The sequence below is a fragment of the Miniopterus schreibersii genome (genome assembly GCF_964146895.1).
Source record: "Miniopterus schreibersii genome assembly, chromosome: 1".
NCBI classification, from domain to species: Eukaryota; Metazoa; Chordata; class Mammalia; order Chiroptera; family Miniopteridae; genus Miniopterus; species Miniopterus schreibersii.
The window spans coordinates 79,794,968-79,809,015 of NC_138101.1; the positions used below are offsets into that span (position 1 = coordinate 79,794,968).

The 14,048-nt window shown below is 38.7% G+C and overlaps 1 protein-coding gene across 5 annotated transcripts in view; it reads left to right on the forward strand.

Moving 5' to 3' along the window:
* LOC308546537 (protein adenylyltransferase SelO-like) overlaps window positions 1–14,048 on the forward strand; it is a 35,448-nt gene that overhangs the window by 4,267 nt on the left and 17,133 nt on the right. For 2 of the 5 annotated variants that reach the window (XR_013997350.1, XM_081115598.1), the window contains exons 4-10: window positions 2,927–2,991; window positions 3,070–3,126; window positions 3,213–3,311; window positions 3,754–3,821; window positions 7,485–7,572; window positions 11,761–11,961; window positions 13,378–13,447. Coding sequence is in view for 3 of the 5 variants with exons in the window: in XM_081115598.1 (XP_080971724.1) it covers window positions 2,927–2,991; window positions 3,070–3,126; window positions 3,213–3,311; window positions 3,754–3,821; window positions 7,485–7,572; window positions 11,761–11,961; window positions 13,378–13,447 (648 nt within the window). In the remaining 2 variants the exon portion in view is untranslated. The remainder of the gene's footprint in view (window positions 1–2,926; window positions 2,992–3,069; window positions 3,127–3,212; window positions 3,312–3,753; window positions 3,822–7,484; window positions 7,573–11,760; window positions 11,962–13,377; window positions 13,448–14,048) is intronic. The other 3 variants (XR_013997351.1, XM_081115599.1, XM_081115600.1) reach the window with 2 other exon arrangements.

A 14,048-nucleotide genomic window follows, 5' to 3' on the forward strand; every position in this document is an offset into this window, starting at 1 on the left:
TATTTTGCATTAATTTCTCCAATATTGGCGTATTGAGATTTCAACAAAATGTTTCTAGAAGAATAGTCGTCATAAGATATTTATAGATTAGATGATGTGATTTATTGCTGTGATAAAGGTAGAGCCTAAGCTTCTTTAATGGAATTGAGAAAACTGAGGAAGCACAAATATAAAATGGCTGTAAATGATTGCTAGGGAACTCATTCAGTGAAGTTTTGCAAGAGATTTAGGCAAAGTCAGGTAGCACAATGTGCCAATATGAAAGCCTCAGGACAAATAGATTTTAATTTTGCCGGGATAGCTGTAGAGAAAAGTTTTAGAACTACTAGAGATTAAATCAGGATTAACTGGGGTGTTATCTATGCTGGAGCAATTAAAGGCACCTTCTGGAAATGAAGCAAGATGTTGAAGCAACTTTTGGCATGGTCTCCAACTAATCTTTTTTTTTTAAAGGAGAAGGAACACAGAACCAATTGTTGAAATTGCTTTGACTTTCCTTTGAGCTAAAGAAGATTAACACTGGTTTTTTTTGGAGCTGGTTTACTAACGAATAGTTTTTAGGACAAGTAGTAAAGTATAATAGGGTTGGAGTAAGGATTAAGTTAGGAAATGGATGAAAAGGGCTTCCATGATCACTATTATTATGATTAGTATCAAGCCCTGGTTGTTGCAGTAGTTAATTTTTATTGCTTCCATTTTTCAATTTTCTAAGAAGCAAAAGTAGCATAGAAGCTAAGAAGCTAAACTGACATAAGCTAAGAAGCAAAGTGACATGATCATTAAAATTGAAAAGGAATCAATGGGTCATCTAGGACGAACATGAGCCTCAGTGTTGTGATCTGTAATGTGCGAGGGTTGACCAAGACCATTCAAGCAGTTGTGAGAAGTGCCGTGGGAACGAAACCTGCTTAATTTTATTTGACACACCCATTTTCCAAACACGTTTGACTGCAGGGGGTTGTGGTTGCTTTGTTTTTAAGAAATAACTATCAACATTTTGCTGAACTACATTTCTCAGTTTAGAAACCTCTGGACTAGATGATTCTTGTGGTTTTTTTCCATAGTTCAAAAAGCCATTCCCATATAGAGTAAATTTATCAGTTGGCATTTTATACCAGTACTCACAGATGTTAAAGTACATTTAACATTTGCATCTGTTAAAGTACAAATGCAAACTTTAAGCCCTGCAGAGTTTTGTTAAGCTGTACTTTTTCTGTGCTTTTTTTGGGGGGTAGTAGAGTAAATTAGATTAAGGTTTTATCAATTTCATATTTCATCTCTTGCTGCTTCTCCCTGATTTGAAATTATATTACAAATATTTATTTATAAGGATGGCTTTACCATCTTGAACTTAAAATGCAGTAAATGCTTTCTCTTTTTAAAAAAATATTTTTATTGATTTTTTGAAAGAGGAAGGGAGAGTAAGAGAGAGAAACATTGATGTGAGAGCAAAACATTGATTGGCTGCCTCCTGTATGCCCCGCATTGGAGATGAAGCCTGCAACCCCGGCTTGTGTCCTGATGGGAGTTGAACCGGCAACCGTTGAGTGCACTGGACAAAGCCCAACTCACTGAGCCGCACTGGCCAGGGCGATGCTTTCTCTTTTATTAATGGAGAACTACCTTCCTGTTTCCTGATTTCACTGCTAGCTCTGGATTCACCATTCTTTCTGCTTACCTTTCATGGAGTAGGATGAAAAGTTAACATATTGTCAACTTTAGAACTTCCCAGAATATGCTTAGAGTACCTCTCAGACTTGTGCTTTTAGACATATTCCATAGCTAAAGTTAATTAATGGTGGCCCATTCCTAGTTAAGAAGAAAAATTAAAATACTGGATAAATTTTTCTCAATTTCATGTTTTTCTTCCACAACTCTAAGTATTGTTTAAATATTCCACAGCTGTTTATAGAACTCTTTTTGAATGCCAGGAGCTATAATGGTGAATGAGACCTGTACCCTTTGCTCAAATTGCTAATACTTTGGGGGAGGGGATAGCAAACTAAGCGAATTCTAATAACATTGTGATAAGGGTAAGTATAGGAGTTATGGCAATTTATAGGACCTCCCTCCTTAGTCCCAAAATTTAGAGAAAGCTTTCTGATGGAAATAACATCTATATGGAGAATGGAGTGACATCTAAGTTAGCAAATAATTGTTGGAAATAATAATTATCGTCTTTTGAGCAGTTGAGAATGTCGGATATAGTACATGTCATTTTGCATATACAGGGATGGGTAAAAATAGATTTACAGTTGTGAGTATGTGAAACAGTTTATTCTTGTATTATTATTTATTAATTATTGTGTTATTTTCCATACAAAATTGTAAACCTACTTTTGCCCCACCCTGTATTAGTGATCATTCTTAACAACAACCTGGCAAGGGTTATCCCATTTTATAGAAATGAAAGATCAGTCTCAGTGAGATTAAGTAACTCAAGCAAATTTCCACAGCTAGTAAGTGGCATGGCTGGGAGTTGAACAACCACAAACAAATTTTAACAGAAAAGTTTGGAAACAGTTAATCATGCAAGTTCAAAAGCAGTTTTTTAGGTTCAAGTGTGCTCCTGATTTTATATTGCATATATACAGTATAGGAAATTTTTCTACTAATAAATTGTTCCTAGTTCATATTATGGAATTAAATAGATCAGTTCTGAGTTTTCTACACCTAACAAACTTAAGCTCAGCTATAAGATGAGAAGAAATTAATTATATGTCTTAAATTTATATTTTTAAAATGAGTTTTACTGATGTTTTATTGATTAAATTTTATTTTTACCTTTATTAGAGTTGTTGATTATTGTAATCTCCAAAATACAAGACTTGATTCTCAATTTTGATGAAATAGCCTTGACTATAAAATTACTATAAAAGCTAATAAGGATTGATAAGCATGACTGATTTTCCTTTTTCCCTTTTAGTTTGGGATATGGGCAGATCAACTTGGGGATGGAAGAGCCCATCTTATTGGAATTTACATGAACAGGTACCACATATTCTCTTATAGAATAGCTTTTTTGCTAAATATTAACATGAATTCTCTAATACTTCAATTTTTTTGAAGGCAGGGTGAAAAGTGGGAGCTTCAATTAAAAGGCTCAGGAAGGACCCCATACTCCCGGTACAGTTTTTAAAAAAAAATACTTATCTAAATTAAAACCCATATTGTCTTAATCATTGAAAATCTTTTAATCTTATTTCCCATAGAAATGGTGATGGCCGAGCGGTACTTCGTTCCTCAGTGAGAGAATTTTTGTGTAGTGAGGCTATGTACTATCTTGGAATTCCAACCAGCAGAGCTGCAAGGTAACTCCTCTTTCCTTGAAGCTAGCTTTCAGGACTGGATCATGTTATCTCCAGAAACTTGTCAGTAAATTAAGGAGATAAGTTTCTGCTTATAGTTTCTTACAGTTTTAGATGCCCTTTTTTTTTGGTTAATCCTCACCTGAGGGTTTTTCCCATTGATTTTTAGAGAGAGGGGAGGGGGGAGAAAGAGAGGTAGAGAAACATTGATGTGAGAGAGACACATTGATTAGTTGCCTCCCACACATGCCCCAACTGGGGCTTGGGATCAAACCTGAAACCCAGGTACGTGCCTTTGACCAGGAATCAAACCCTCGACCCTCTGGTGCATGGGCTGACACTAATAATCACAGAGCCACACCGGCCAGGGCAGTTTTAGGTGCTTCTTGATAGCTTGCTTGCAGGTGAAGTGTGACTTTAATTGTTTGATTCTGTTGTGTTCCAGTCTAGTTGTAAGTGATGATGAAGTATGGAGAGATCAGTTCTACAATGGAAACGTTATGAAAGAACGAGGTAATAACAGTTTTTAGATTACTTATATAAAATTAGCCTAAGTTTTTTTTTTTTTTTTTTACTTTTTTAAAAAGATTTTTGGGGGTGACACTGGTTAATGAAATTGTATAGGTTTCAGGTGTACAATTCTATAACACATCACCTGTATATTGTGTTGTGTGTTTACCACCCAAAGTCAAGTCTCATCCCATCACTATTCACCGTTTGTCCCCCCTTCACCCTCTTTTTTTTTTAACCCTCACCCAAGGATATTTTTTCCATTGCTTTTCAGAGGGGGGTGGGGGGAGAAATATCGATGTGAGAGAGAGACATCGATTGGTTGCCTCCTGCATGCACCCCAACTGGGGCCAGGGATTGAGCCTGAAACTGAGCCAAAGTATGTGCCCTTGGCTGGAATTGAACCCGGGATCATTCATTCTGTGGGTCAACGCTCTAACCACTGAGCAAAACGGGCTTGGGCCCCCCTTTAGCCTCTTTTACCTGCCCACACCCCTTTCCCTTTGGCAATCACCATACTGTTATCTGTGTCTATGAGGATTTTTTTTGGTTTTGTTTTTTTCCTTAATCCTTTCACCTTTGTCACTCAGCCCCAAACCCCCCTTCCCTCTGACAGCAGTTAGTCTGTTCGCTATCTAATCTGTTTCTATTTTGTTAGTTTATTTTGTTCAATAGATTACACATATAAGTGAGATCATACGGTATTTGTGTTTCTCTGACTAGTTTATTTCACTTAGCATAGTGCTGTCCAGGTCCATCCATGCTGTTGAAAAGGGTAAGATTTCATTCTTTTTGTGTTTGCTTGTTTTTTTACTCCTCACCTGAGGATATTTTTTCCATTGCTTTTCAGAGAGAGTGGAAGGGAGAGAGAGAAAAAAAACACATTGATGTGAGAGAGACACACTGATTGGTTGCCTCCCACATGGGACTGGGGCCGGGGATCCAGCCTGCAGCTGAGGTACATGCCCGTGGCTGGGACTGAACCTGGGACCCTTCAATCTCAGGCTGATGCTCTAACCACGGAGCCCAACCAGCTCAGCAGATTTTATTCTTCTGTACAGCTGACTAGTATTCCACTGTGTAAATGTACCACAGCTTTTTATCCACTCATCTACTGATGGGCACTTGGGCTGCTTCCAAATCTTGGCTACTGTAACTAATGCTTCAGTCAACATAGGGGTGCAAGACTAGGTTCTTAGAAAGCAACAGATATTTGATATCTTTTCAGTCTTCTTAAAGAATGACTCATGGCTTTTCCAGATATTTCAGTATTATAATATTATAATAGAATTTCCTGTCCCACATTCTAACATCACAGATCCATCTATTTCAAACAGCAAATGTCTGGGAAGTGAACAAAAAATGTTTATAGACAGTTGACAAAATGTTACAAAGTTAGTACACAAAAGTTCATACACTCTCTTCCCAGGAGAGCCCTCAGACCTTTCCTCAGAGCCTGGCTCTTCCTGCTTCATGTTGACTTCCAATGAGTTCAATTAACTTTTTCCTCAACCTTAAGTAGGTTAAAAATAAAAAATTAGAAAGGATCAGAAAGTGTGCTGTAGAGCAGCAAAAAGGGAGAATCTCGGAATCTCTGGGGAGAGAAGGGACCTGAAAATCGGTAATAAACATATTTAACTGCTTAAAAAAGCAGAGCTATCAAGCCCCGCTGACAGCCTTCCGTGCTCTATTGGGTCACTGCATCACGGGGCAGCATTTTTACTGAGGTTCATGGTGATTCACCAGAGCACATTTTATGTTCTTTATATAGTGCATAATATGTTTTGATAAGATTTTCATAAAAAACAATCCCCCCAAAATATTCATGCTTGAAGGATTAAGGGTTATTTATTTTTATGGCAACTCTCTCCCCTTTAATTTCATCTGGATAAAATGGACACTGTTGCACCAAGCCTATAACAACTATTTCGGTCTTTTTGTTAATGGTGATTGGAAATGAGAGTCCAACCACAGACTGTTCAGATGATGAATACAACACTACTTACTTTTGTGGCCGTGACTTACATTTATTGCTAATCTGAATTCTGAACCACAATCTTAATGGCTTCAAATAGTTTCAAGTATTTCTCCTTTTTAGGCCATTACTAGAATTTCCATATCTAAATGACAGATGTTTTGAGTGTGGTTTTACACTAATATTTGCCCAGTAGCCACTGTGGTACAGTGAGAAAAGTGCTGGACAGGCAAAAAGAATGTGTGAAACCTAGATCCGGCTCTGTGGGAATTGATTTGTGACTTCGGGCAAGTCACATGCTGGCCCTGTTTTTCCATCTAAAATGAGGCTATTAGATTAGATGACACCCTTTGTGTCTTTCAGTGCTAATATTCAGTGATTCATTGGCCAGTCATTAAATAAACATTAGAATAATTTATTGAGCTCTTACATTTTCTAAGTGACTACATTTTTATTGCTCAAAAAAAAACCCACATAAAAATAAATGCCTAGATTAATATTGTGACAACATTCTGACTATATGGTAATTCAGTCAGCCCAGAAAATACTAATAGGCCCTTTTCTGTGCCTTCCACTGGACTAAACTCTAGGGGGTACAGGAGTAGTAAGTATATATTATAGTCCTGGTCTTAAGAAGCTCAGTCTTCATAGAGAAAAGACTTAAATATATGGAACAGATGAATAATAATAAATCTGAGGTCAGTAAAAGGGGGATCATTTTAGCTTTATGGAGGAAGTGGAAATTGATCTTTAAAAACATTTAAAAAAATTTATCTTGAGAGAGAGAGAGAGAGAAAAACATTGATTTTTTGTTCCACTTATTTATGCATTCATTGGTTGATTCTTGTGTTCCCTAACTGGGGATGGAACCTGCAACGTTGGCGTACTGGAACAACGCTCTAACAAATTGAGCTACCCGGCCAGGGCCAGGAATCGATCTTGAGTATAAGATTAGGGAAGATTTCAGTATGGGGTGAAGAGGGTGTGGGGCATGTGGAGCAGGGGAGACTAGCACAAAGGACCAGAGGAAGCAGGAAGCCCATTGAAGGACAGCACCAACAGGGCAGGAGCGCCTGGGACAGACTTCATCTTGATCTCTAAGCACATGTAAGTACAGCATTTCCTATATGAAAGAAACATGAGTTCTATTTCTTAATTGTATTGCTAATGTCTATAATCAAAACAGAAGGCAGTAATAGAAGAATACAAACCCAAACACAAAACACATAGATGTACTTTATTTCTTCGATGTATTCATAAGTTAGAACATATGCAAACATTTATTTATTGAAGTTAATTTTCAGTTAGTTACACAAATGAAAGGCACTTGCAGGGATTATGCCACAGTAATTAATTCACTAATTCAAGGTGAGGTAGAGGGGAAAGGTCACAACAGAGGAGACTGGGATCCCAGTGTTTGGAGCCTAACGATTTAACTGAGCAGCCTTTAGCTGGGTTGGAGTCTCAGTATTTTTGAAAGGGTTGTGGTTCCTAACATTCTAATTGATTCAGGCTTAAAGAAATAGAGCAAAAATCCTTGATCCTTTTGAGGGTATAAGTTAGTTGTTTTTCCAAAAACTCAGATACTGAATTCTTTTTTATTAAAATAGTTTTATTTTTTAAGGAAAGCATTTAGGCTACATTTGCATAGTTTGAAATACTTTATGCTGAAATAAATGTTTCTTTTGCAGGTGCAGTAGTGCTGCGTGTTGCAAAATCATGGTTTAGAATTGGATCATTAGAAATTTTGGCTCATTATGGTGAACTGGATTTACTAAGGTTAGAAAGTGACTTTTTTAAAAATGGTAGAAGGCAATTTAAAAAATGCTTATTTATGTGCTGGGAAGTTAAATATTTTTGGTTTTCAATTTATATATATGTATGTGTGTATATATATTTAATTCTCACCCGAGGATACGTTTTTATTGATTTTAGAGAGAGAGGAAAAAGGGGGAGAGAGAGAAACATCAATGTGAGAGAAAAACATCCATCATTGCCTCCGGTACACACCCCATCAAAGGACTGAACCACAGCCTAGGCAGGTGCCCTGACCAGGAATGGAACCTGTGCCTTTTTGTGTGTGGGATGACGCTCCAACCAACTGAGCCACCGAGCCAGGCATTAATAAATATTCTTAATACTTGTTGTGTGTCTAACGTTGTGTGGGTTTTCTAGGAGGATAAAAAGAGAAGCGCAGGACCTGGTAGACACTTTCTCAAGGAATTTTTTGTTTCGTATGCACCCTCATTGCAGCGGAGGGCCTCTGTGCCACTCAGACACCTGGGTAGAAGTGACTCAGACTCCTCATTTCTGCAGCCTCAAGAGGGCCAAAGCTCTCCTTCCAATTTCTGGGATTCCCATCATGTGTCCTTTGTCTTATTTCTCTTCTTTCCTGGGCTGCAGTTTTGACGTGTGTTAGGCCTGTTCACACTGGGTTGACCCAGATGTGAGACTCAGCCTCTTCAACAGCATGAGAAAAACAATGGACTAAATTTCCACAAAGCATTTAAACACAGAGTGCAACCAATCCACATGCCTCTTTTACATCAATGGCGCTCTCTCTCTCCCTCTCTCTCTCTCTCTCTGTCCCTCTCCCTTCCTCCCTTCCACTGTCTCTAAAAATTAATGGAAAAATATCCTTCGGTGAAGATTAACAACAACAAAATATAAAACAGTTTTGAAAAAAACCATTAGAAATATACGTATAAGCAAAAAAATTCTCTTAGACAAACTAGAATCACTTGGAATATAGATCCAATATTGTAATTACCAATTTAGTAAACCCAGATACCTAGTCCATGCAGAATAAGGGGGAAAATAAATGAGGGAAATGAATGAGCAGAGCAGAGAAGTTATCACACTTGACATGACTGTTCACTGAGTCTCTCTCTTTTTCCCCCAATTTATTTATTTTAAATATTTTTAAATTATAGTTGATGTACAATATTATATTAGTTTCAGGTATATAACCCAGTGATTAGACATTTATATAGCTTATGGAGGGATTACCCCAATAAATCTGGTGCCCATCTGACACCATACATAGTTATTACAATATTACCATATTCCTATGCTGTACTTTACTTCCCCATGTCTATTCTGTAACTACCAATTCATACTTCTTAACCCTTTACCTTTTTAACCATTCCCCCAACCCATTACCCCTCCGGCAACCATCAAAATGTTCTCTATATCTGTGAGTCTAGTTCTGGTCCGCTTGTTTGTGTATTTTGTTTTTTAGATTCCACATATAAGTGAAATCACATGGCATTTGTCTTTCTCTGTCTGACTTGTTTCACTGTAGGTCCACCCGTGTTGTTGAAGATGGCAAAATTCATTCTTTTTTATGGTTGTGTCATATTTTGTTGTATACATGCACTACTTCTTTAACCATTCGTCTGTTGGTGGACACTTAGGTTGCTTTCATCTCATGGCTATTGTAAATAATGCTGGATGAACATATGGGTACATACGTTTTTTTGATTTAGTGTTTTGGGTTTTTTCAGATAAATATCCAGATGTCAAATTACTGGGTCCTTCATTGTCTCTTTTTATAAACTTTGTGTTAAAGTCTATTTTGTCTGGTATAACTATTGCTACCTACGCTTTTTTCATTTCCATTTTCAAGAAATATCTTTTTCCATTCCTTTGCTTTCAGTGTGTATGTATCTTTGATCTGAGGAGAGTCTCTTGTATACAGCATCTGTAAGGGTCTTTTTATTGGAACGTTTAATCCATTTGCATTGAAAGTAATTGTTTTTAGATATGTACTTACTGCCATTTTATTATTCATATTTCTGATCTTTATTTTCTTCTTTTTTAAGAAGACCCCTTACCATTTCTTGTAATACTGGTTTGATGGTGATGCACTCCTTTAGCTTTCTCTTGTCTGGAAAGTTCTTTATCTGTCCTTCCATTCTAAATGATAGCTTTGCTGGGTAAAGTAATCTTGGTTGTAGGTTCTTTCCTTTTTATCACTGAATATTTCTTGCCAATCCCTTCTGGCCTGCAAAGTTTCTGTTGAGAAACTGACAGTCTTATGGAAGCTCCATTGAGGTAACTAACTTGCTGCTTTTATGATTCTCTCTTTGTCTTTAACCTTTTGCATTTTACTTATGATGCCTCTTTGGATTCATCTTGTTTGAGACTCTCTGCACTTCCTCAACTTGTATGTCTATTTCCTTCACCAGGTTAGGGAAGTTTTCCATCATTATTTTTTCAAATAAGTTTTCAATTCCTTGCTCGTCTCTTCTCCTTCTGATATCCCCATGATCTGAATGTTGGTATGCTTGCTATTGCCCCAGATGCCCCTTAAACTCTCCTCATTTTAAAAATTTTCTTTTATTTTTGCTGTTCTGATTGAGAGTTTTCAGCTACTTTATCTTCCAAATTGAGGATTTGAGCCTCTGCTTCCTCTATTCTACTGTCGATTCTCTGTATTGTATTCTTCATTTTACTTACTGTATTTTTCATTTCTGACTGGTTCTTTTTTATGTTTTTTATCTCTGTTTTTATGTTTTTCTATCTCTTTGTTGAAGTTCTCACTAAGTTCACCCACTTTTCCCCTAAGTTCTTTGAGCATCCTTATAACCAGTGATTTGAACTCTGCATCTGGTAGATTGCTTGTCTTCATTTTATTTAGTTTTTCCTAGAGTTTTGTTCTGTTATGTCATTTGGAACATGTTTTTTTGTCTCCTCATTTTGGCTGCTTCCCTGTATTTGTTTCTATGTGTTAGGTAGAGCGGCTATGTCTCTCTGTCTTGGTAGAGTGGCCTTATGTAGTAAGTGTCCTGTAGGGCGCCATGTCACAGCTTTCTGGTCACTTGAACTAGGTGCTACAGGTACACCCCTCTGTGTAGACTGTGTGCATCCTCCTGTTATAGTTGATCCTTAATTGTTGTTGGTATGTCAATGGGAGGGATTTACACTCAGACTAATTGGCTTCAAGGACTGGCTGCAACTAGAGTGGAGGATCTGCTGTGCAAGGACCAACCCCATGGTGCAGAATTCACTTCAGCGGGGCTCTGGTGCCCAGAGTCTGCTCCTTCAGTGTGTCACTCATGGAGGTGGTTAGGCGGTGCTCTTATGTGGTCTGAAGCTGTCCATGTGGTGCGCTGGCTCTGGGACCTCCCAGGAGCTATAAGCCAAGATCAGATGCCCCCTGTGCCCTACCTGGGGCCACCCAACATGAGCTACAGAGCAATCTTCAGATGGCTGCTACTTGTGCTGGGCTTGGAGGTGCCCAGGAGGGGCCAATTCTGATCTGAGGCCAGCTGCCACTGGTGCCTGGCCTGGGGCCACTTAGTGAGAGGCACAGGACACAATGAAGCCAGATGCTGCTTTTTGGGGTTTGTGAATCTTTGAGAGATTTTAAGAAAAACTGCAGCATGAGCCAAGACAGGCCATTTGTTTGGAAAAGCCACTGGAAATGGCTTAGGTGGGCCTGCAAGTTTGGTGAGGTGGGGGTTTGAGAGAATCACCAGTGCCGTCTGAAGAGTGTTAGCCACGTGGATGGAGACTCAGATATGGCACCCACCTGCCAGCTCTGTAGGGGTTACGCGGAAGGCTCAGCAAAGGTACAGTGGCCTCTGTCAGCACTTCTGTCTGGGAGAAAGCTGCCCCTCCAACTCTCAGCCAAAGCCAGACAATTCAGTTCCTGCACATATGTCCCTGGCACCTTATGAGCTGCTTCCCCAGCACTGGAGCTCAGAGTTAGTGAATCTGAGTAAGTCCATGCACACGCCCTTTAAGAGGAACTGCCTGGGCCCGGTTGGGTGTGGCTCAGCGGTTGAGCATCTACCTAGGATCCAGGAGATCACGGTTTGATTCCCCATCAGGGCACGTGCCCCAGTTGCGGGCTCGATCTCCAGTGGGGGGTGTGCAGGAGGCAGCTGATCAATGACTCTCTCATCATGGATGCTTCTATCCCTCTCTCCCTCTCCCTTCCTCTCTCTGAAATCAATAAAGATATGTTAAAAAAGAAAAAGAAAAAAAGAGGAACTGCGTGGGACTCCAGCCACCCTATGTCTCACTCAGCCATAATCCTTGCTGGTTTTCACAGCCAGAAGTTATGGGACTGGAACCTTGGGCTGGAGAGGAGAGCGTTCCTCGCTCTTCAAGGGGGACCTCTGCAGCTGAGATAGCCCTCCTGATTTTGAACTGCCATAGGTAGGTGTGGCAGCCTGTTCTGCATGTCTGCCCCTCTTATCTGTCTTGATGTGGCTTCTTTATATCCTTAGTTGTAGAACTTCTTTTCAAGTAGATTTCAGTTGGTTCTGAATGATGATTGTTATGTAGTAATTTAGTTGTAATTTTGATGTGGTTGTGGGAAGTTCTCCTTCACTATCTTGACGAAAGCTTCTCTGAATCTCTTTAGCAAATGTTCACTAAGTTTGTGGTCATCTCAGCTTGAGGAGAGAGTTGTCTATTCTCACTGGGCATTAGTTCTAACATCCCATTTGTTTTTTGGTCGCTTCTGTTTGGATTCACCGTGTCACTGAAATTGCTCCGTCTGGTGGCCATACTTCAGCTGTATTTCACTTCTCTTTCTGACACTGATGTACAGAGGTTACCCTTCATCCTTGAAATGCCTCCTCTGGCTAACATGACTACGTAGACCTTTCTGTTCCCAAATGCCTGAAACAATCTTTGACATATAGGCACTTACTGAAGTTATTAAATGATTAAAGTATTGAAAAATGCATATATACAACTCTAATCCACTCCTGTTGTTTTGATTGGTTTTTAGTAATTCTCAAATCATATCTACAACCTCCAATTTTTTTTGGATTCTCTCTTATGCAATGCAATAACATGAGTAGTCGACTAACTAGAGAAGTTGGTTAAAATGGGGAGTAAAAACATGATGCATATGCAACTTAAATATTTTAACTTCAGACATTGGCCAGATTTTTCTCATCTCATTATGACCTGCACACATAGTCACTCCCTGCTGGGTTGTTTTTCATCCTCACCTGAGGACACGCTCAGGGAGAGGTAGGGAGAGAGAGAGAAACAGGGATGTGAGGGAGAAACACCGATTGGGCGCCTTCAGTGTGCTCCCTACCCGGGGATCAAACCAGCAGCCCTTCGGCACATGGGGTGATGCTCAACCCACCGAGCTATTCTGGCCGGGCTGCTCTGCTGTTTTTATACTTCGTGTGCATTTCTACAGTGGCATGTGTTGTGCTGTAATGTCATTATTTTTGTATGTTCTTCTCCCCTAATTGACTATATGCTTTTTGAGGGCTGTGTCTGAATCTTGTCATTCTTCTTCCTGGCACCCACACAGGGCGTGGCACACAGTAGGTACAGTAGTTATTCCATGATGTTTATTGAACTGATTTGAATTTGTAACATAATAAGATGGAATCTAATATGATCTTAGAAACACATTTCTAGTTTTGATTAGTATTGAGGAAATATTTATCTATTGCTGTTTTAGGGGTATACAATCTTATTTTAATTTTAAAAATGTTAAGAGTGAACCTAATGAATTCGTGAGTGGCAAGGGTGGATTTAGGTGATTGGATATTAGATACTATATTCTGAGGAACACTGATACTATCTCCTTTTCATCTCCAGGACATTATTAGATTTCATCATACAGGAACATTTCCCCTCAGTAGATGTCAAAGAACCTAATAGATATGTGGTAAGTTTTTAAAGACAAAGGGCAATACTTTGTTTTCTCTCATTGGGCTGTCAACATTAGTGGTTACAACTTAGGACTTAAAAAACTACAGTTAGGCAAGGAAATGTAGAGCATCACGAACATTTTGTTAGAGGAGAGTAAGATGAACGGCTTCATAAGCAAGGCACAGAGAAGAAATTTGTTTTGTTTGAAGGTTATCTAGAAAACAAGAACAGGTGCTACTGCATCCTGACTGTACACATTATTTTTGAGCAGCATTTATAAGTTGGTCACATATTTTCTTTTCTCACCCATTAGATATATAGCTATTTCTGTAGTTGTAGTTTTAAAATAAACATAACACATAATAGGAAAATGTGGTTTTCTATTGGAAATTTCTGTGTGGAAATTTTTTGATTTTCATACCTTTTTTCATTCTTTTAACAGTCACAGAGAAGAGAATTCCATTATTTTTCTTGGTGACTCATTTCAAAGCTTAATAACTCACTTCCCTTACATTTAACTCCCTTGTGCTGAATTCTCATGCTTTTTCCTTTTTTTTGTTTGTTAATCCTCACCTAAGAATGTTTTTTCCATTGATCTCTAGAAAGAGTGAAAGGGA